This window comes from Rousettus aegyptiacus, unplaced genomic scaffold (genome assembly GCF_014176215.1).
Source record: "Rousettus aegyptiacus isolate mRouAeg1 unplaced genomic scaffold, mRouAeg1.p scaffold_m13_p_12, whole genome shotgun sequence".
Taxonomy (NCBI): domain Eukaryota; kingdom Metazoa; phylum Chordata; class Mammalia; order Chiroptera; family Pteropodidae; genus Rousettus; species Rousettus aegyptiacus.
Window position 1 is genome coordinate 18,666,842 of NW_023416287.1, and position 22,072 is coordinate 18,688,913.

The following is a 22,072-nucleotide window of genomic DNA, read 5'->3' on the forward strand; positions in this document are numbered from 1 at the left end:
CCTTCCCCTTCCAGCAGTCATCAGATGGTCCTCTGTATTTGTGAGTTAGTTTTTGATTAGTTTATTCTTTTTGTTCTTTAGATTTCACATGTAAAGTGAAATCACATGGTATCTCTTTCTTTGATTATTTTGCTCAGAATAACCTCTAGAGCCATTCATGTCATTGCAAATGGCAGATTTTATTTTTTTTACGGCTGAGTAATATTCCATTGTATATATGAACCATAACTTCTTTATTCAATTGTTTGTTGATGGGTATTTAGGTTGCTTCCATATCTTGGCTATTGTGAATAGCACTGCCATGAACATAGGGGTGCATAGATCTTCACAAATCAGTGTTTTGGTTTTCTTTAAATGAATACCCAGAAGTGCAATTGCTGGGTCAAAAGGTAATAATCTGTTCTCCCATCAGCTAGAATGAAAATGCTCATTTCACTATAAAGTATTTAAATATTTTTAAATCATTGCCAATTTGGCAAATTAAAATGTTAATATTCAACAATATTTCATTTATAGGTCATTTGAGTTTCTTCTTCCATGAACTGTGTACATGTCCTTAGTACATTTTTCGATTATATGAGAATAGTTTTTCTTATTATTTGTAAGAGCTTTTTACAACCTGAGGATACTAATTTATCATCTTTCATATGGGTTAAATGTTTGTCATTTTCTTTTAATTCTCCATTTTTAATTCTACGATCTTTATATTTCTATATAATTAAATTTACTCAAAAATAAGTTAACCAGACATATTTTCTTTTACAAAGGTTTTATAGTTTCATTTTTTGAAATCAATTTTAAAACCAACCTAGAATCTACTCTGATCTTGGGATGTGAGCGGAAACCCTAATCTGATTTTTCTTTTTCCACAAGCCAGTTTTCCCTTGCTTGATATAGTCTAACTCCTCACTCTCCTTCTTCAGTATTTGACAGAGTTAAATACCTTATCTTTTAAAAACCATTCTGTAACAATGCTTTTACTAACTTTGTACTCCCATCTCTAATCCTTCTTTTTTCAGTTTGAACTCTTCCTCCCATTCATTAAATATAGGTCCCTAAGGTACTGTTTTTATCTTCCTTTTCCATGAATTTTCCCCTATGTTCTCAAATGCCATGATTTCACAGATCATCTCTGAAATGATTCTCAAAACAGAATCTCTAATCTTTGTCTCATTCCCATCCTCTGGTATCAAATTAACAACTAAATGCAGGAGATACTAATTCTGGGGGGTAACACTGCTATCTTCTCAGGCAATACAATTTTTCTTCTCTCCTGTGCCTCTTGATAATTACCTAAGTACCATTGACTGGACTTACATTCTCTCACTACTCTTCTACCACTACTGCTTCAGTTCTAACCCGCGTTCAGTGGATTACTGCAACAACTTCCCAGGTTCACTCACCGCCACCACATAATTCAAACTACATACTATCAAAACAATTTTTCCTATGGAGCTTTGCTCATACCAATTCCCTGTTCAAATATTTTTAGAGATGTTCCTCTCCACAGAAAAAGATTCTATAAGCATATAATTGCAAACCAAAATTTCCATCTACCCCCAACCACTATAATGCTAAAAATAATTAACATTTATTGAGGGCTAAGCATTTATTTAAAAAAAAAAAAATAAAGCATCCCACTCTAGGCAGCAGTAAAAACATGATAATCATGAGCTCAGGCGCGGAAGGTAATATAGTGTGAGATTCAATTGTGCTATTTACACTATTAACAACTCAGGCACGTTCCTTTCCCTTTCTAAGCCTCGGTTTTCTCATCACCTTTAAAAACAATACCTACTTACCTCATAGAAATGTCTGTCTTCTAAAGTCTTAGAAACCCAGAAGACACTGTTCGTTCCTCAGATTATTTATGACAATCTGATTCTTGATTCTACCATTGACTGATTCTATTCTCAAATTCACCACCTGCCATTTCCCACTTTTCAGTTACTTTCAGCCAAACACAGTGACTGAAGATTTCCAATAGAACACCCATGTTCTTCCCCATCTCCATGATTGTTTTTCTTCCTTCTACTTAGAACTTCGTCTCTCCAATTCCCCCAAGACATAGATACCCAAATTACAACTATGCTTTATGATCTTAGGTCAAATGCTATTTCTTCCATAAAGCTTTTACACATTTTACATAATAATTTACATTAAAAAAACCAATTATGTATTATTGTCTAATAAAAACAGTTCAAAAATGAAATAAGATCAAACTAGCTCTGAAGTAAAAAAAAAAAAAACATGGGATTAAGATGGAGTGATAACTCCTGGCAAATTCCACAAGCCTAGATTTTCAAGAAACAGACTTTGTTATATAACTGAGTAGAGTTCCCATAATAGTTTATTATATTCTAAGAAATACCTCTTTATTCTGATCTAGCAGCATCCGTATCACCTGGAAACTTGTGAGAAATACAAATCTTGGGCCCCACCCAAGATCTAATACATAAGAAATTGAGATGAAACTCAGCGATCTGTGACTGAATAACTCCTCCAGATTATTTTAATGTATACTCTGAAGTTTGAGAAATATGCTCATACTAAAATAGCACTGGTGGTTTACTTTAGTTCCCTTAATAAGTGGGTGTGAAATGAAAACCTAAAACGGGACTCTGAAAATCAACAGGGAAACAAATACACTATACGTAATTGTTAGTGTGGACTCACCACCACTATTATCTTTAAAAAGCAATTAACTACTAATTATGTGCTACTGTAGCTTTGTTCCTTTGCTCCACAATGTTACAAACCTCTGCTTATCTCACCATACATATATATCTGACCTATCCATAAGCTCAGGATAAATCACCCTGGAGAACCAAGATAAAGTCATATAGTACAATAAAGTACACAAATCAAAGAGTAGTATTCAAAAAGGCACAGGTAATAACAAAATCTTGAACACCAGGCAGCACTTTGGTATTTCATAAAAATGACAGAAGACAAAATTTGGAAATATAAAACATCCAGACATGCTATGAGGGAAAGCAGACCAATAAGACTACATTCATGATATACACATAGCTTAAATTAGGACAGAAAGATAAAACAACCTAAACCGTTTAGTAAACTTAGTAAACTTCTTAAATGATAACTGGGGCAGGGAGGAGTGGAAGCTACTGTTCAATAGATATATATCGCCCTGCTTTTTAGTTATGAAGTCTGCAAATAAAAGCAAAAGAAAAAAAGCTAGTCATGGCCGTGACTGTTATATAGTAACATTTATACAGCATTTGACAGTTTACAAAATGCTTTTCAAACCAATCATCTCGGATATGCTTTCTGGAATAAAAGCTTATACAAAGGAGTGCGTGCTTAACACAAAAGACATGCTCAATGACTAGTCTGGCAGTCTCAGAAACATAGAAGACACTATTCCTCGGACTACTTTTGAAAATAATTCACTTGGGAAGATGTAAAGCATTGATTAAATAAATGGCATAACGCTAGCTAGGGCTCAAGCAATGCCTTTGCAAGAAATTTATAATTATCTACAGTGTTTTCATAAAAATAAGACAGACACTTGCAAAAGAGAAACAACAACAGAGTGGCATAACAAAACTTTTCAATGGGCATGTAAAATTCTATCACATTCTCACTTATTAATGCAAAAATAAAAATTTATTATACAAAAGGAGAATTAACTGACCAAAGCAAACTGAAATAGTAAAACATTTTACAAGGAAAATTTTAGGAATTCAAATAATCTTCTATTAAACATAAAACTAAAAAGGGGCACAAGAGGCATAAATTGCCTTCTACTCTATATAGTTATATAATTAAAAAAAAAAAACTTGTTTTCTACTGCTTTTTAATTACAGTGAGAAATAAAATAGTTATTTTTTTCTTACCAAGAAGTTACTAATCCTCTACCTCTTGTGAGGTTAATATTAGTATAGGAGAGATGATTCTTTATTACAGGAGTGACTCTGTGAAGGCAGATCTCCATTAGGTAAAACACAACAGCTTTATATACTCTGATTTTTCCTAAAGATCTTAAGGAGTTGTCTTTTTAAAACTTTTTATTATGAATTTTTCCATATATCACACAAATAGACTAGTACAAGAAACTCCCATGTACCTATCAACTCAGCTTCGACAACCATTTTGTTCTACTTGCTTCACCTCTTCTCCCTTGCAGCTTCTGACCTGTAATACCCCATTTTTCTCGTTACTTTTCCTTATATTCTATGACGCTGCTTTTCTGCTGCTGCTTCTCCTCTGACTACTCCTTATGTGGTTCATCTTCTTAGTACCCGTTGCTTATCCAGTTTGGGAAAAACAAAGAATCCAATGGGATTTTATAACTCTATTTAAGACATGTCATGTCACTTACTGCTTTACGACCAGGATCATCTCCTTTTTTATCTCCCATTTTTTATCTCCCATTGCTGGTTTCCAGGAAAACCAATAAACATTTAAAGTCTGTTGAGTCAGTTAACACAACCCAAGGCATTCAGTATTTTCAGGCCCTACACTAAAGGTAGACAGGCATATGAAAGTCCTGAATCTAGACTAAGAGTAAACAGCTAGTACAAATCTCTGTAAGACCCAGAAAATATCACAGCTAGTGGTGACCTTCAAATATACTCAAAGCTTATATCTTAGAAGAGCTCAGTGACGGCTCTAGGATTCTGAACTTCTGCCTTCTAAATAATGCCAATAATTCACTTTCTATAAGCTGAAGAAAGTTATTAGCAATTTGGGCATCCCTGGCCTACTCCAGAGAACTGTAGTTAGATAAGCTAAGAGTTTTGAATCTTCCATAAATATTTCCTTTCTTACCTTGAGCCCTGAAATTTTTTGACATTTATTTATCCTTATATCAATCTGAACTTGAAGTTTTGACTAAAATCAATCTTTATTCATCCTCCCTTATCTCATCTGTATTCTTGGTAAGCAATAAGTGAACTCTTACCTTGTTTCATCCTTAGGTCTGGAGCCATCATCATTCTGTGAAGCACCTTTAACATCAATAAAATTTAGATAGAAAATGAGTTTCAAAAAGTGGTTTTCACCTTTTTCCTAAACATGCGATGTAAGCAAAACTTTTTATTAAATATTTCTAGTAAAGAACATACTATAACTTAAATTCCAACATGACATTTAAAAGAAAAATGTGATAATGTTCATATGATTGAAATCAAAAAAGTTTTACCAAAATCTTGTGCAAATGCTTACCATCATGTATATTAATTAGTTAAGGTATATTACTTCTGGGCTACTTCTGCCTTTCCTGAAACACATGTTCGCTTGATTCTAACACAAGGCTGTTATTTTAGACATCTTTTGTATTCCAAATATCACACAAATAAAGTGCTGATCACTAGCAGGAAAATGAACAAAACAGACTCTGAAAACAGAAAAACCAGTAACATCTTATTCAAGAGCCTGGAAAACAGCTCCAAGAATAGGACACACAACTGGGTCTTGAAGTGGCCAAAATGAATGCCACAACACTCATACTTTCTTCACATTTTATTCATGGAAAATATCCCTAGGAATCAGTAAGGGCCTGTGTACTATAAAATGTTAGAAAAAGGACCCACTAGTTGAAGCAAAAACAGAGAAGGAAAAACTAATAATAGTCCCTTATGAATATAGTCATAATTTCAAACAGTGACATCATCACTATATTACCAAAACACAGTTTGAAAAGATATACGCACTCCTACATTCACTGCAGCATTTTTTACAATAGCCAGGATATGGAAGCAACCTAAGTGCTCATCAATAGATGACCGGATAAAGGAATTGTGGTACATATATACAATGGAATATTACTCAGTCATAAAAAATAATGAAATCTTACCATTTGTGACATGTACACTGGATTTTACTGTGCCTTTTAACTCATGTATAACATGTGGACACTAGTGACACCTACCTCACAGAACAGTTGTGAGAACTGAACATATAAACATTTATAATAGTGCTCAGCACATAAACACTCCATAAATATTAGCTATTATTTCTCATAATTCACTTTTCACCAGCAAAGTTGAACAAGAGACATTTTTGATCAATCTTTATTTCACTTTAACATAGAGTGAAGCCAGAACTATGAAATTTATGGCATAAGTTATTTAGGTCTAGGTTTATGCTTTAAACCACAGGATAGTTACACACACACACATGCACACACACACACACATACCCCATTACAGCAAAATTTCTCTCTGTTATATAATTAGTTGGTACCTGGACCCAGCTGACATCTAGCAATTTTGAATATTTGATAAAGCAAAACATTTAGGCTAGTTTCTTAGAATTCCTATTACTGGTAAGAAACATTATAGATATCGTGACACATAGAAAGGATATTTACCCTAAAATTAAAAGGAATCATAAAAACTAGAGTCTAATGCAAGAAAGATGAGATAAAATCAAAATGAAATGGAACATACACAATAAGAACCAAAGGTTACGTACGCCAAAAACTATCACCAAATTGTTTTAAATACATCTCCAGAGTATATATTGTAAAAAATACAGAACTTTACAAAATGTTATTTTATAAACATAAATTTAAGAATAAAATTTCTCTTTAGGAAAACTAATGTCTTTCACAATAATATTTTTCAGTGTTTCTTGATGGATGCCATATTTTGAAGACAGGTATTAAATTAACACTCCACCACCACCTGCCCAAGAACTAAAAAAGAGATAATAGGAAGTTCTTATAGATATGAACAACTATCCACATTCAATTTGTTGAATTAATTTATATCTGAGAGCTACAATAGTAAGTCTACATAACCATGAAATTAAATAAAGGCTTTCCCCCAGAGATTTACAAAAGCAGATTTAACTTTATTTAAATTTAACTTTTTGTTTTTAACCTTTTTCCTGTTTAAAAAAAAAAAGTGCGGCTTGCTGCCAGCAGTAATTTAACATCATGAGTAGGAATGTGATGTTTTCTAGGATTTGACATTTTCAGCAATCAAAAATTACTATATTCTGTAAATGGAAATACCACTACTAAAAACAGAATGTTATAAATAGAATGATGTCATTTGTTTCCAAAGACTATTGATATACCAGAGTGATGTGAAAGTAATAATATAAGCAAGATATTTGCAAACTTTGGGGGTACGGTTAGGACTGTAATCCGCGACTTATCTCACAGTAAAGGCTGTAGCTGCAAGTACCGCCTGCAAGCATTCTCAGGGCAAATAAAGCAACGGTCCCCAACCTTTTTGGCCCCAAGGACCAGTGCTCCAACGAGAATCTAATGCCTGATGATCTGAGGTGGAGCTGAGGCATTGGGGAGTGACAGCAAACACAGATGAAGCTTTGCTCACCAACCCACTGCTCACCTCCTGCTACGTGGCCCGGTTCTTAGCAGGCCACTGACCAGTACTGGTCCATGGCCCAGGGGTTGGGGACCCCTGACCTAAAGGAAAACATCTGGTCAATTTAGTTGTTTTCTACACTAGAGAAATAAGAAAGCATCAAAGAAAACGTTACAACTAAGACTCTCAGCTGGATAGTAAACTTGTTCCCTGAGTGAGAGAGGGGTGGAAGAGATAGGGTGGGATATAAAGCTCTTTAATTTTTAAATAAAACTTGAAGAAAAGTAGAAAGAACATACAAACATGCTGAGTAAATTTTGTTTCACTGGAAAAAGGTTTAGTTATATAACTGCCATTTTTAGAAAATTTATCCATCAAAAAGCGTGAACCAAAATTTATTAAGTACCAATTTTCATAGTATATCTACATATATAGCAAGCTATATTATTTGGTGACTTTCTATATCAAAATTCAGACTTTCTTTTTATTTACGTTATTAAAAATTACGAAAAATATCCAAGTCTACAAGAACAGATTTCTTCTAAGAACTATCCTATCTATTTGTTCTTTCACACACAAAAAAATCCAATTTATAGAAAAATGTAAATATTATAGAGGTCCTGTGAATAGTAGTCACTTAAAATGCACATGTCAACTCTGAAGCAGTATGACCATTTCAGAAATTTCTCTCCACCCTCATTAACCCCAGAGATATACCAGGACTATCTTGAAAGTCCTGCTATTAAAAAAGGTCATGAGTTAAAGAGGAACTAGGAAGTCTTCCAAAGTAGAAACAGAATAAATAGTACCTGATAACTGTAAAATGTTACACAATGCAGTTTCTAAGTAAACAAAAAAGATCTTTGTCAGACTAATCAAAGAAATCACTAATCTATTCTTTGTGTTGGGGCCTCTAAAATCTGTTTCAAGTGAAAATTCACTTGTTCCCTGAGTGAGAAAGGGAGTGGGAGAGGTGGGGTGGGATCTAAAGAGAATCCATGGAGTAGTTTCATTAGGCATGCTAGCTGTGCAGGCACAGCTTGGGTGTCATCAAACTTCTTTCAATTTACAGTTAATGTTTATTCCCTTTAACAAACACACTAGTAAACCATAAATTGTAAGATATACCAGATAACACATAATAAATTGGTTCTGTCATTATCATAACACAAAGACATCTCTGTAAATGTAACCTACAGAAATGAAAAAGGAATGGCAAATGGATTTCAGCTTGTATTGGCTATCCAGTACAGTACTAAGAAGGATTTTAAGTCAAATTTAAACTCAACCAGACACTGCTAAAGACAATAAACTATGTCTGTCATTGGCACTGAAGGGGGTGTAGCATTATATATGCCACATTAACTGCCACCTACAGAATAAATACTTTACAAATCATCATTTTATCACTCATAGGGCCAACGGTGATTCAACTTTTCCTTGGCTAGCCTTTGAACTTATAGAAAAATGTTTTATTCATAGAAATATTATACTGAAAAGAAAATGCTTATAATGATCAATGTCTTTTTAAAAGGGAAATAATTTCTTTAATGTGAAAAAGAATAGCAATAATTACATACATCATACTATAGTGGCTGATGTAAGAAGAATCATTAAAGGTCCTATAACAAAAGTGATTATTACTTACTTTCTGAACATGTCGTTTCACCATTGGTAACAACTTCAGACTCTAACTGCAGCCCATCAAGACAAACTGACAAGTCTCCCATTGTTTCTGTTGGCTCTTTGTCACCTGCAAGCTGTAAAGTCACAACTACTTCCTCAACTGAAAAAGAATAAAATTACAAAACAAAATAGTCACTGTTTTTTCTTTAAGTCATCTTAACTGTTAAAAACCCAATGTTAAAAACATCAGAAACAAAAAAATTTACATATTGCTCACTATATATGTATTTAAATTATTTTAATATTCTTCAAGCAAGGTTTCAGGCATCATGACACCAAAACATTTTAAAATGGAACAAAATTTGCTAATGCTTTATATTCACAATGTAAAATGTTGAACAGTTCAACACTCATTTATTATATTCATTCCATCTTCATATAAAATGATCCATGACAACCAAGTTTTTTCAGCAATATATGCCTGAATTATATTGAGTGAAAATATATCACTTAAAAACAGACTATCTCATAAGCCCTAAATGAGAAATAAAATTCATGGAAGTATCTTTTAGATAATCAAGAGGCAGAAAATATTTATGTTTTAAAATCATGATATATCAATCAAAACAAGTACGATTCAAGTTTTTATATATCTATATAATATATACTACATATAAATAAAAAATACAACCATCTAAAATGAGGAAATTTTAAAAATAAGCATCTGAAAAGGAAATCTGTCAAAACATTCTGTATTTGTCTCTTTGAAGTAGGATTGTTTTTACTTCATCTCTGCTCTATATTTTTTAGTTTTCCATGATTGACTATATAGCATTTTAACAAGTATCTAATTACTGCAGAAATATTTATTTACAACATCGGATCCAAAATCAATGACAAAACCAAGGCTACTCAGAATGCTTTAAATAGTTCAAGATTCTTCTCCATTAATATTATAGTAATGGAGACTATTTTAAGTAAACTTAAAAACAAATAGTGAACACAGTCATTCTGTATGTTTAGCATATGAATTTCTTGCAGAAAAATAAACAAATGAGCACAATTTCTATTACTTTTATATACATACGTTTCATATTGTTTGACTTTAATGTTTCATAGATATCTAATGCAGCAGTTCCCAACAAAACATCAGATTTCAGTGTCTGGTGACTCCACACACGAAAATGTAATTTACTTACAGGAGTGACGATACTAAAAGTGAAGAAAGGTGAAAAAAATATTTCATTTAATATTGCAATGGGATTCTAAATAAGTTACAATCACATTTTTTTTCTTTTTTCTTTTTTGCCTAAGTGGTCTCCCATCCAAATACTAACCAGGACCGACCGTGCTTAGCTTCCGAGATCAGACGAGATCAGGCACGTTCAGGGTGGCATGGCCGTAGACAACAATTAAGTTTTAATGTCTAAAATCTCACTGCACTCCTCATAGTTTACCGTACAACCAATATTGCCTATATTCTGTAATCTTATGAAAAACAGTGGAATGCTATACTTGTATGTTCATTTTCCCTTGTGGTTGAACTGCATGGGGGCAACTTCATGCATGTATCATCAAAACAAAACTGAAATTGTTTATGTTACAAACTGCTGACAAACTAATTTTATTTTAGTAGTATAAAAAAGTGAATTTATAAATTAAGTCTTTACTTTATGTCAGGTAGTGTGCTGAGCTTGAGGTTACTTCATTTAACTTCCAAAGCAACCCTATGAAATGGGACTTACCACCATCATCTTCAGATACAGAAACTGATATTCAGAGAAGTTAAGCAAAATGCCCAACATCACAGCCAGTCAGTGGCAGACTGTAATCTGAACAAAGGCTTATCATTAAAATTTATATTAAAAAGTTCCACAGTCGGCTACATAATGATTTGAGGATTATATTAGATACCTCATGTTTCACACTGCTAGAGGCAAAGTGTCCAGTACAACTGTCAAATGCAGACTCATTCGTACCATGCTGAATGCCAATAGAGAATGTTATCTGTAATGGTAATTTCCAGTGTAAACTTTGGAAAATTTGAATTTGCAATAAACTGTATACAAACTATTTTAGAGTCATCAATTAGAAAAACAGGAACACTATATAATCTACTATGGTCCTATGGTTCAATGCTATAAACACAAATTCTTGAAATATTTTCATTTTTCTATACCTCATTCTCTAAAGCATATCAAATTTTGGGAGGAAATACACGCCTTTCTTATAAGTCCACCTATGCCTATTACCCCCATCACATATTTCCACCATCATTTTAACAGTAATAGTTTGAACAAAAAGAAAACTTTCACCTTAACATTGCCTCTTTTGGGGAGAGGTGGGGAATATTATGTATTTCATTCTCTTCAAAATTCTCAGATGTTATTTTCAGGAGAAAATATATATTAAGTATATATGAAGAAAACATTTCTCTATTAGTCATCTGGGAAATCATAATGGCAATGAAAAAGTTGATAAATTTAATTTTACTTTAATTTGAGAGAGAACAGAGAATACTGTCAAACATGGTCTTATCTAAATTATTTCGATTCGACTCTAGAGAGAAGTCTGGAAAGCCTGTTACATAACAATAGAAGCCATATTAAAATTGCAGACCAATCTGCTACAAATTTAAAATTCAGAAGAATTTGAGCTATGTGTTCCCCCAAACATCTGGGATTAACAATAGCACTACCATATTAGGCTATGAGAGATTTCTTTTTTTCTTAACTTTTAAACCTGTAAGGAGTTCAGGTCATTTGCAGCCTAAGAGCCTCAAAGTGTGTATCTAGTCAACAGAGACAGCAGCTGGTAGAAAGCAGATGAAATCGTTCAATCTATTATTCTGCTGAAATTACAGATTTAATTTGTGCTTTTAAAATTTTTACTCATACACTGTTTAATTAAGATTCAATCCCTAATGAGCCACTAATTAAAAACAAAGTCTAAGAAACATTAATACTGACATAAATACAAATAAGGAGCACTGGAATACTTTTGCAAATAGGCCTTAAGATGATCTTCAGTAATTTTTTTTTTTTTAACGCCTATAGCACCTAGTAGTCCTAGGAGGTCTCCCATCCAAGTACTAACCAGACCCAACCCTGCTTAGCTTGCAAGATCAGACGGGATTGGGCTTGTTCAGGGTGGCATGGCCACAGACCAGTAAATTCTTAAATTTCACTCATTTGTTTAAATGCATCATAAAGTCCATTAAGATGCCTTAGAAATTAAAAAATCCATGTTAAAGAATAATATAGGCATATCCATTTTGTTTTGTCATTTATGGGGAATAAATACTGTCCTCATAAGCATGCATCATGTGAAGAGAAGAGCTTATAGTTTCAAATGCCTCATCTCACCATTTAGAAACAAAACTTTTTTTTAGTCACTGGTTTATATCTCTAAGGGAAAAAAAATGCAAGAATTCCAAATGTTAAATAATGAAAGCAATTTGTTTCTATTTGATGTGGTGACAATTAGTTACATTTTGAACTACATTTTCATATACATTTGGTCCCCAAATCAAATATGCTATATTATTTTAAAATCTATATGTTAATGAATCATGCTTTTTCTTCCATTTTGATTTAAAAAATTAAAATTAACCTATAATTCCCTTGAATGAGTGTTCAATATCAACATTTGGGGCACTGTCAATAAGTATTGACATTGAGCTATATCCTACTTCTATGAATTCATACTAGAGATAAAAACACCAACATACAGATACACGTACATGGATCTATACTGTAACACTATCTAACAGCACATTAGAAACCAATTGATCAATAGGGAACTAGTAAAATAAGTGATAGAGCATTCATATTAAGAAATATGACATAGCTATATAAGGGAAATTAGAATTTTATGTACTTGACTAGAAAGATAACCACGTATGTCAGGGATAAAAGCAGAGTTGTAGAATAAAATAAATACTATAATTTTTTTAAAGAAAGAAAATCCCTGAGTAGGTTCTATGGGGGCATAATAATTTTTAAAAAATCAACTTCTTTAAAAAATTAAATTAAAAAAAAAAAGCGAACTATTCGTAGCCCCTATTTTAACCTTAAGTTAAGGAAAGAGCTGCTAAAAATCTTTTTAGGCCTATGACCATGAGCTCTCCCAGCTGTTGTTCAGGGGGCAGGGGGAGGACAAGGGGAGATGAGAGGAAACGAAGCAAACAAGGGAGAGACTTTTTAAAGCTGTATTTCTGGTCATCTACTAAACAAAATGTAATATAGAAAATACTTTCAAACCTACACTGTAAGGGGTTGCTTCCATTTGGGACTGTTCGTATTGTTGCATTTTTCTGTCTTCTTTGACTGTCCATCTACTGCGACTTCCACATAAGGACTTGGCCCAAACCAATTCTTTTTATTTTCTTTAAGTTTTGCTGAAATGACTAAGTAAAAGAAAAGAGAAAACATTTTAATAATTTGAGATGTCAGTCCACCCTTCAAATCACTTTAATTTCATAAAGGTTAAGTAAAACATTACTTTTACTCAAAGAAGTAGGTTTACTCTAAAATATTTACTAATTTTATTCACTAATGACCTTTGCATTTTCTCCTATCCTAATAAATCAATATAGGATGTCAACACACCAACCATCCAAATTCCCATCAGTCTCATCAATATAATAGCCCATTGTCAATATCAATAGCCTAAGAACTCTGAGGTCAATGTAAAAGTACAGTGACAAACTTGGTCAACAAATATTTGAATGCCTACCATGTATCAGATATTGCTCTAATATCTATTATGGATAGAGCAGTTTATGGTATAAAAAAGGCCCTGGCCCTCAAGGAGATAACATCCTAGTTAGAGAAAAGTCCTTGTGATTAAAAACAGACTAATGTGGCAGAATGGACTTGATAGTAAGGAAGGCCTCTGAGGAAATACTTTTAAGTAATCACTGAAAAATTTTAAGTAATCACTGAAATGACAAGGAGCTAAATATGTGAAGAATGGAGGTGGGAAAAAGGAAGCATTCCAGACAAAGCTTGGCATATCTGAGGAAAAGTACAATAATCAGAAAAGAATAAGAATGGTAAATGAGATGAGAAAACTTTTAGTTAAACCAAGATAAGGAATCTCTGTTTTATTCTAAGCACTCTGGAAAGCCACTGGAAGAAGAGAATTACAAACTGAGATTACTTGTAGTATCTCATATGTCTCATACTAACTTAGCAAGAGCTTCCAACATGAGCATCTTGAGATACTAACTCCTTACCCTTCACCTCTGAGTTAGTCGTCTTTGCCATAAAATAGCCCTTTATAAGCCCCTTGGAAGAAGATACAAGAAGATTCAAATCTAGCAGAGCAACCCATGGTTCCCATACGTGACAACTCATTGCCTCCTTATTAATGTGGTGATCACAGCCAAGGAAATACTCTATCACCTGGATATCTACTCCGGCAGAAAAGTTCAGATAATTTCAGAGCCCATCAACGTTAAGGGGCCCTTGGAGTTGCTAGTGAGTTTGTATAGCAGCTACCCAAGAAGTTGAACATTCAGTCCAAAGCACAGACAGTCTAGGCATCCTAGCAGGCACAGTTTGAGGTGGCAGCCCTGAATCTCTTGACTTCTCACAGATCAAATACTGTCCTTTTGTGCTTCTGTGCCTTTTTGGTAGCACCCAAGCCAGCTGCAGGTTTACTATTCTAAAAATGTATGCACATTCTATAAATTAGGGCTTATCATTTTGAAATATATGATATAATAAAGTTCAGTCTGATCTGAAATCAACATGCATTACTGTCTCCCCCCCCAAAAAAAATTCTGTCAAAGATAAGAGCTGCAAAAGATAATGTTGGGAAAGTAGGCAATAAAGAGCCACTGAGGATTTTAAGATTGCTATTTAACAAATTTACTGGGTGCCTACAACACATATCAGCTATTGCTATTGGTACCCAGGATACAGATGATTGGATTAACAAAGATCACTCTATTGTAGGAAAAGTAAGTTGAAAGACAAAAGTAGGGGTTAAGAGGATACTATTGTAATGTAATCAAAATATTGACAATGGTTTGGAGTAGGGTGGTGAACATGGAGATGAGGAAGGATAAGTATTTTCCAAAGAGAACCAACAGGATTAGATTCCATGAGGAAGTTGAGGAAAAGCAGCAAAAAGGATAACTCCCAGGTTTCTGGCATGAATAACAGGATGGAAGATGATGTCACTTAATAAGATGGAAAAGATCTGGAAAAGAACAAGTGTGAGGAGGATGGCATAGGAAGGAAATCAAGAGTTTTATAGTGAATATATAAAATTTGAGACGCCTGTGAGGCATTTAAGTGGAAACATTAAGTAAAAATCTTTTCCAGAACAGGAAATATTCAAGTACTTGTGGACAAGACCTCTCTGATTAATATATACTATAAAGCTCTAGTTCTTAATACAACAAAACCAAATGTAATCACAGAATTGCCAAAGAAAAATACATTTTAATACATTTAATACTATTTTTAATACATTTCTGGTTTGAGAAAAGGAGAAAACAGTGCAAGCAATTATGCATAAACCCATTGTTCTTGTGGTCCTGAAAAACTGATTAAACCTAAAATAAAAGGGGAGTTGTAGGCTTGATAGGAAAGAAATGATTTGCCCTCAGTGGCTTTTTAGGGTTCAAACTTTGGAAAGCTATTCTGACACATAATCCCACCCAACTCCACAAAGCCATTTTAGGAAACTTTTAATGAGAAAAATAAAAATGGTAAGGGAAACTAACACCAACCGTTAGTGTTTACTATGTGTCTGGCATTTAAATCTTGTCATTTCAATACGCATGACTATTCTGTGAGATAGGTATTATCATCTTAATTTTACACATAAAAAGACAAGTTGAACAAAATTTATAAGTTTGACCAAGGATCACTGCAAAGCCTGAATAGAAGAAATTATTTAAGTGTTCAAATCTCAAAGTTTAGATTGCGTAAAACTTTTGTTACAGTCCTCTTATGAAATATATCAATGTACTACCTTCCTGAAATTTGAATTCCTATAATTAATCAAAATAATAAAAAATTTGTAAATTATAAACTAGAAAAATAAAAGGAACCATAAAAATGTCAGTATTATGGCACCTGCTGCAAGAGGCCCTTAACAATTGTCTGTTTTTATTCTCACATCTCCAATCCAATCTTTTACAGCTACTAGAATCAGCTTCCTAAAACAGATATGACTATGTCAATGTTTTTCGATGATTCTCTAATGCCTACAAAATGAAATTTAAACTCTTCTGGGGCATTTTGCATTGTTTACTATATACTGTTCCAGTCTCCTATACCAAATCTCACTGAGCTCCCTGGTATGCTAACCATCCCTAAGCTGTTTGCTGTCCCTCACGAGGGCCATGAACTTTCATGCCTCTGTATGTGCTACATCCTGCCCCCCTTTTCTATTCAATAAAATCCTACTTGAGAGACAAATGCTTCCTTCTCTTTGATTGAATACTATTTTAAACCTAAGAAGTTAAATTGTTCCTGCTGCCATGCTTCTACAGCATTTGAATGTTTATGTATGGCTCCTACTACAGCTTTTCATTTTGTCTTTGTTTTTACTAAGTTTATTAGTTTTTACTTGTTTAATTCACTCTGTAATATCCTTCAAGGCAAGGATGTAGCCAGTCTTTGTAAATTCTATAGCACTTAGTGATTTAAACCTGAGAGACATTTGATACATTTGTTGAACCAAATGATTAGTCACAGTAGAAAACAAAGTTCCCTGCTTTATAGTCATGCTTTATAGTCACACACACAATCTACTGCATATACATACATATATATATATATATATATATATATATATATATATATATATATAGTTTTGCGATTTATATTAGTGTTCTTCGGATCCTTCTGTTCTTAAGGTCAATGCTTTATGACCTGATTTCAGTTCTACATCTCTAGTACAAAATAAAACTTTGACGATTTAAATATAAAGAAAACAAAGTGACTCCTTAGCTTACCCAACCCATCTCGGGAACCAGGAGGCTATAGTGAACAAGGAAAATAAGTAAGGGTGTTGAGATCAGGTAAAGCAGCAGTATGATAAGATGGTATGTAATAAAACCAGTTAGATAAGTGCTACGCTCTGTGGTCAGAAGTCATCACAGGCTTCTGTGGCAGAACTATGTCCTGGCCAGGCAGAACTGAATATAAACTCTTGACTCTAAAATTTAAATATGAAGGACCTTCCTGGTCCCTAAGCAATCAGAGCTAAATATATGGTATATTCTAGTAAATTTTGGAAAATACAGTAAGATTTATTTCCAATTAGTAATAACTAAAATCAAGATGATTTTTCTTCAAGTGATGCGTTTTAAGGAAAGACTGAGACTAAGAAATTTCTAGGAAATACCAAAATACTTATTTTGCCAACACAGTATAATGTTAGCATACAGCCAGCACCAAATAAAAAAAAAAAAAAAACACAGATAAATTCGGTATAATAGATGAGGTTATGTATAGAACATAATTAAACAGGAAATGGCCAAAGACAGAAGAGGACGTAAGAAAACAGACTTACATCCAAGGTAAGGGACCCAAATCACAATAAAAGAGTAGATGATCCAGGAAATGAGCAAAAGTAAAAATCAGAATCTAATAATGGACAAGATATAAAAGGTAAAGGACAAAGAAGTAAAGAAAAATTTAAATATGAGATCTACCAATTAGTCTCTTGATAACAACGTTAAAACTTCCATTCTGGCCGCAAATTAAACTTTTACAATAAACGTCAATGATCTTTCACAAAACAATACCATTCTTGCTATTCTGGCCCCTTTTAAATTAAAAAAAAAAAATTCAAATATTAAGAAGACAATGTAAAATAAGCAATAAACCTTATAAAAGATTTAAGCTTAGACTGCTGTTAAAATATTAGATATGAGCAATCCTAGAGGAAGAAAGAAATAAAGAATTAGGGGAAATATACTACACTGTACTTATGCAGTGTTTTGGAGTCTTCCAACTTACATACATTGTCTTCCAACAACCATGTGACAAAGACATTAAAATCCACAGTTCAAAGGTGAGGAAACCAAGGTTCGAAAATATTAATGACATGCACAAGGCTACTCAACTATTAAGTATCAGAACAAGGACTAAAATACAGGGATATTAATTCCCCTGAAAACAGGAATTGTTGATCTATATAGATTTTTTTATTAAAACTGGGGGTGAGTGGCTAGAGGACATCGCCAAGAGTTTAACTGTAGAAATTTTAATGGCATGTGAGTCAAAAAACTGAAAGTATTTACCATTTTGTTAAAATTTTTCTGTATCTGATAAATCATACAGGAAAGCTATTGCCCAACACGAGGATCAATACAGGTACATTGAATACCAAACAAAATGTTAAAAGGTCATTTAAATGTCAATGGAAGTTCTTAAAGGGAGTACAACAAATTACCTTAATCTATGCTAAAGAGTAGCAAGCACAAAAGACAATCTTTCCTATTCAACTCAAACTTGAATAGCTAAATGGCTATTCGGTTTATATCCATAAATTAGTCAGATTGAAGTTATAGAAAGTGTTATTAATGCACTGGTATCACATTTTTTTTTATTTTATATAAATGCTGAAAAGGTGAGGCTGCCTTTCCTTTGATACTCTTATAAAAAATTTAGTGAAATTAAAATGTATCCAAGTTCTCCAAATCCATTTATCAACAGCACTATGAATTATTTTTTTAAATCTCCATTTTGCTACAATTTATAATAGGTGCTATTTTTCTGAAATAAATTTTTCATTTGCCCTCAATCTGGTAAGGGAGCTCAATAAGCAAATACATATTATAAACAGATAATAGGAATATATGTATTTATATATGATAGTTAAGAAAATAAATTTGAGCAGAACCATAAACTAGAATTTTAACTTTTGACCTTAAATTCACTTATCAATCTTTCATATCAACTTTGTAAAAACTTCCCATCTTCTCAGCACTGATCTTTTTGCAGCCCTGACACACCTGAAGAAGATGACCCACTTCCATTAATTCTCATAACTCTTCCCTTCACAGTAGTGGCTTTGGGGATATAAAGGGAAGTCTTATGCATTTCCTTTCTTTATGCTTCTTGCTCATGTTTTCTCCTGAAAGGACCCTTTTCTACTTCTCTACATTTAACCAATAGCAATGCTTTAAGCACCACCTCCTTTAACAGCAACTCTAGCCAAATATTGATCTTTTTCCTAACCAAAGTTATCTCCTCTTGCCATTACCACATACCATGGCATTTATTTTTTACACTTGTCTATTTATGCCTTCCTCAATTCTAGAAAGATGTTGAAGCAGCTGACAATAAAAACAAATACTATAACTGATCTATTGACGAAATAAAAAATACAATGTCATTAAAGGGATTTGTACAAAAAACTCAGTTATCCAGTTTCTAGCACCAAAAGAAAACAATGAATTATGAAGGACACTTGATTCTATTCAACTTGACACATTATTATCTTATGCTCTCCACTTATATTTAGCAGATATATCATTAGATAATAATGATATATCTGCTAAATATAAGACTTTTATTATTCATGGTGTTTGTTTTTATTAAACGAATTTTGCCCTGAAATTGTGCTTTCTCAAAATTTTTAGATCCAAGATTTAAAACTTCAAAATGGCTGAGGATCATGTCTTCTTGAAGTGTATTCTGGCATTTATTGAACAGTTTTCTTACTATAATAATTATGATAGCAAGTAAGACAGCCAGCTTTTGCCAAAAAAAAAAAAAAAAAAAAAAAATCTAAAAGAATATACACCTAAATCTAAAGGAATAATATTTCTCTCTCAAGGACTGAGATAAAGACCCCTCACTTTATTATTTTACTGTTTTTAAAAATAAATATATATATAGTACTTATTTAATCCGAAAATTATTTTGTAAAAGATTGTTCCAATTAAATGTTTCAACATTAAGCTGCCCCCCAAAAAGAAAAGCCCTAAGAAGCCTGACCCAATTAAGTCAGTTAATCAGGCTAGTTTGAGGATGGGGAAGGGGGGAACAATTAGAATCTGGCTTTAGTAAAAAAAAAAAAATATTACTATCTTTCATTGGGAATCAGATATTACTAAGGAAAGAGACTGTAGTTAGTGAAGAAATTCCCCAAAATAAATTCTAAGATCCTGTCACCTTAAGAAAGTGTTACTCGTATATAATTCAATCACTTTTAGGTTTTGAGGATAGTAATAATATGGTTTTTGGCCTAATATTCCTAATCTGGAGATGTTATAGAACTTAAAATAATAGAGGATAATTGCTCTATAATCAATAAATACCATTAAATTTAAGGGAGAGAGACTGGGGTTTCTCTGTGTGGTAAGACACACATATATATCTGAAGAAAATCCAGGGATTCACCTTAACAATGCAAATAGTTCATATAAGAAGACCTACAAAGAGACTAAATGGAGCCAGATTGTAAGGTCTTAGCCCAAGCTAAAAAAAATTCTATCCCACAGTCAAAGGAATACAATATCAGGTGGCATGTTAAGAATATTAACCTGAAAGTAATATACTTTGTTTTATGGTTAGAGGAAGAAACAAAGACAGAGATACTAGTTAAGTAACAACATCAACCAAAAAATTTAAAGACGCTGCTCCAAAAAAGATACACGAATGGCAATAAGCACATGAAAAGATGTTCAACATCATTAACCATCTGAGAAATGCAAATCAAACCCACAAGGAGATACCACTTAAAACCCACTAGGATGTCTGTAATCAAAAAGCAAATAAGCATTAGCAAGGATGTGCAGAAACTAAACCTTCAAACATGGCAGGTGAAAAAGTAAAATGATGCAGGATGCTTTGAAAAATAATTTGAAATTCCTCACAATGCTAAACATGGATACTATATGAACCATTAGTCCACTCCTAGGATATACTCAAAAGAACTGAAAACACAGTTTTGGAAAAAATTGTACATAAATGTTCATGGTATTATTCATAATAGTTGAAAAGTAGAAACAACCCAAATACCCATCAGTTGATAAATGGATAAATAAAATGAAATGCTAACACATGCTACGCAAAAAAAAAAAAAAAAACTGGAATAAAAATGTACATTTTACATATCTACATTCTATTTGTTCATTCAAGCAAATACTAATTCACATCTAATATGTAACAGACACTAAAATTTTCTTCTCTTAAGATTATTTTTTATGTTAGGGGAAAAAAAGTAAAGTAGTAGATCTTTTTAAGACTTACCAGTGATTTGAAGTTGTGATTTCATGGTCAGGCTACCCATTGAATCAAGCTCTAATCCACTGTCAGACATATCATCAATAGGATAGCAAACCTAAGGAGACACATAAACATCAAAAATTCCCATTAAAAAAAAGTAAATATTGCTAACCAGACCATTTCCACATCCCCCAGTGGCCTGCACATTGCTAAATATAACTTTCAATTCTAGTATTCACCTTGCCTAACCAATCAGCAAAATCTGACACGGTTGATCAAACCTTCTGAGGTTTACTTTCTACCCTTGAATGCCCAAGACACATTCTCTAGGTTTGCATCCTATCTCACTGATTATTCCTTCTTAGTCTCCTCTGACAATTCCTTTTCTTCTCTGTACTCTTTTAAATGTTGGAGTATCCTAGGTTCCCTCTTATCTCTCTATAATCATTCCCTCAAAAATGTCATGTAGTCGTAAATATTATCTATATGCCCAAAGTCCCAACTTTATATTTCTATCCCAGACTTCACTCTTCACTTGGATATCTAAAAGACAACACAAAGTTAACATATCCAAAAATGAACTCCTTATCTTCCCTGTGAATGATCTCAGTTGATGACAATTCCATCCTTTCAGATGTTCAGGCCAAGGACCTTGGAGTTATCCTTGACTCCTTTCTTTTGTATTTCTCTTCTAGCCTGCTAGCAAATTTTGCTGTCTCTATTTACAAAACATATCCAGAATTCAACTGTTTCTCACTACCTCCACCACCAATTTGTTCAGAGCCTTCTCTGACAGCCATCTTTTTCCTAGATTATGCCTCTCTCCTCGATTACTGCAATAACCTAGCAGATCTCCCTGTTTCTACTCTCAGTGCCAATTCTTAACACAACCAGGATGATGACTCATTTAAAATATTCAAAACCCAAAAAGGATTC

At 33.1% G+C, this 22,072-nt stretch overlaps 1 protein-coding gene and 1 pseudogene across 1 annotated transcript in view; both read right to left on the reverse strand.

Moving 5' to 3' along the window:
* Positions 1-22,072, reverse strand: part of ITCH (itchy E3 ubiquitin protein ligase) — a 104,425-nt gene that overhangs the window by 47,392 nt on the left and 34,961 nt on the right. The window contains exons 3-7 of the mRNA XM_016162220.2: positions 21,161-21,251; positions 13,197-13,338; positions 10,018-10,142; positions 8,953-9,090; positions 4,928-4,973 (exon numbers count right to left, since the gene is read on the reverse strand). Of these exons, the coding sequence (XP_016017706.2) occupies positions 4,928-4,973; positions 8,953-9,090; positions 10,018-10,142; positions 13,197-13,338; positions 21,161-21,230 (521 nt within the window). The 5' untranslated portion in view covers positions 21,231-21,251. The remainder of the gene's footprint in view (positions 1-4,927; positions 4,974-8,952; positions 9,091-10,017; positions 10,143-13,196; positions 13,339-21,160; positions 21,252-22,072) is intronic.
* Positions 11,978-12,096, reverse strand: LOC118610355 (annotated as a pseudogene).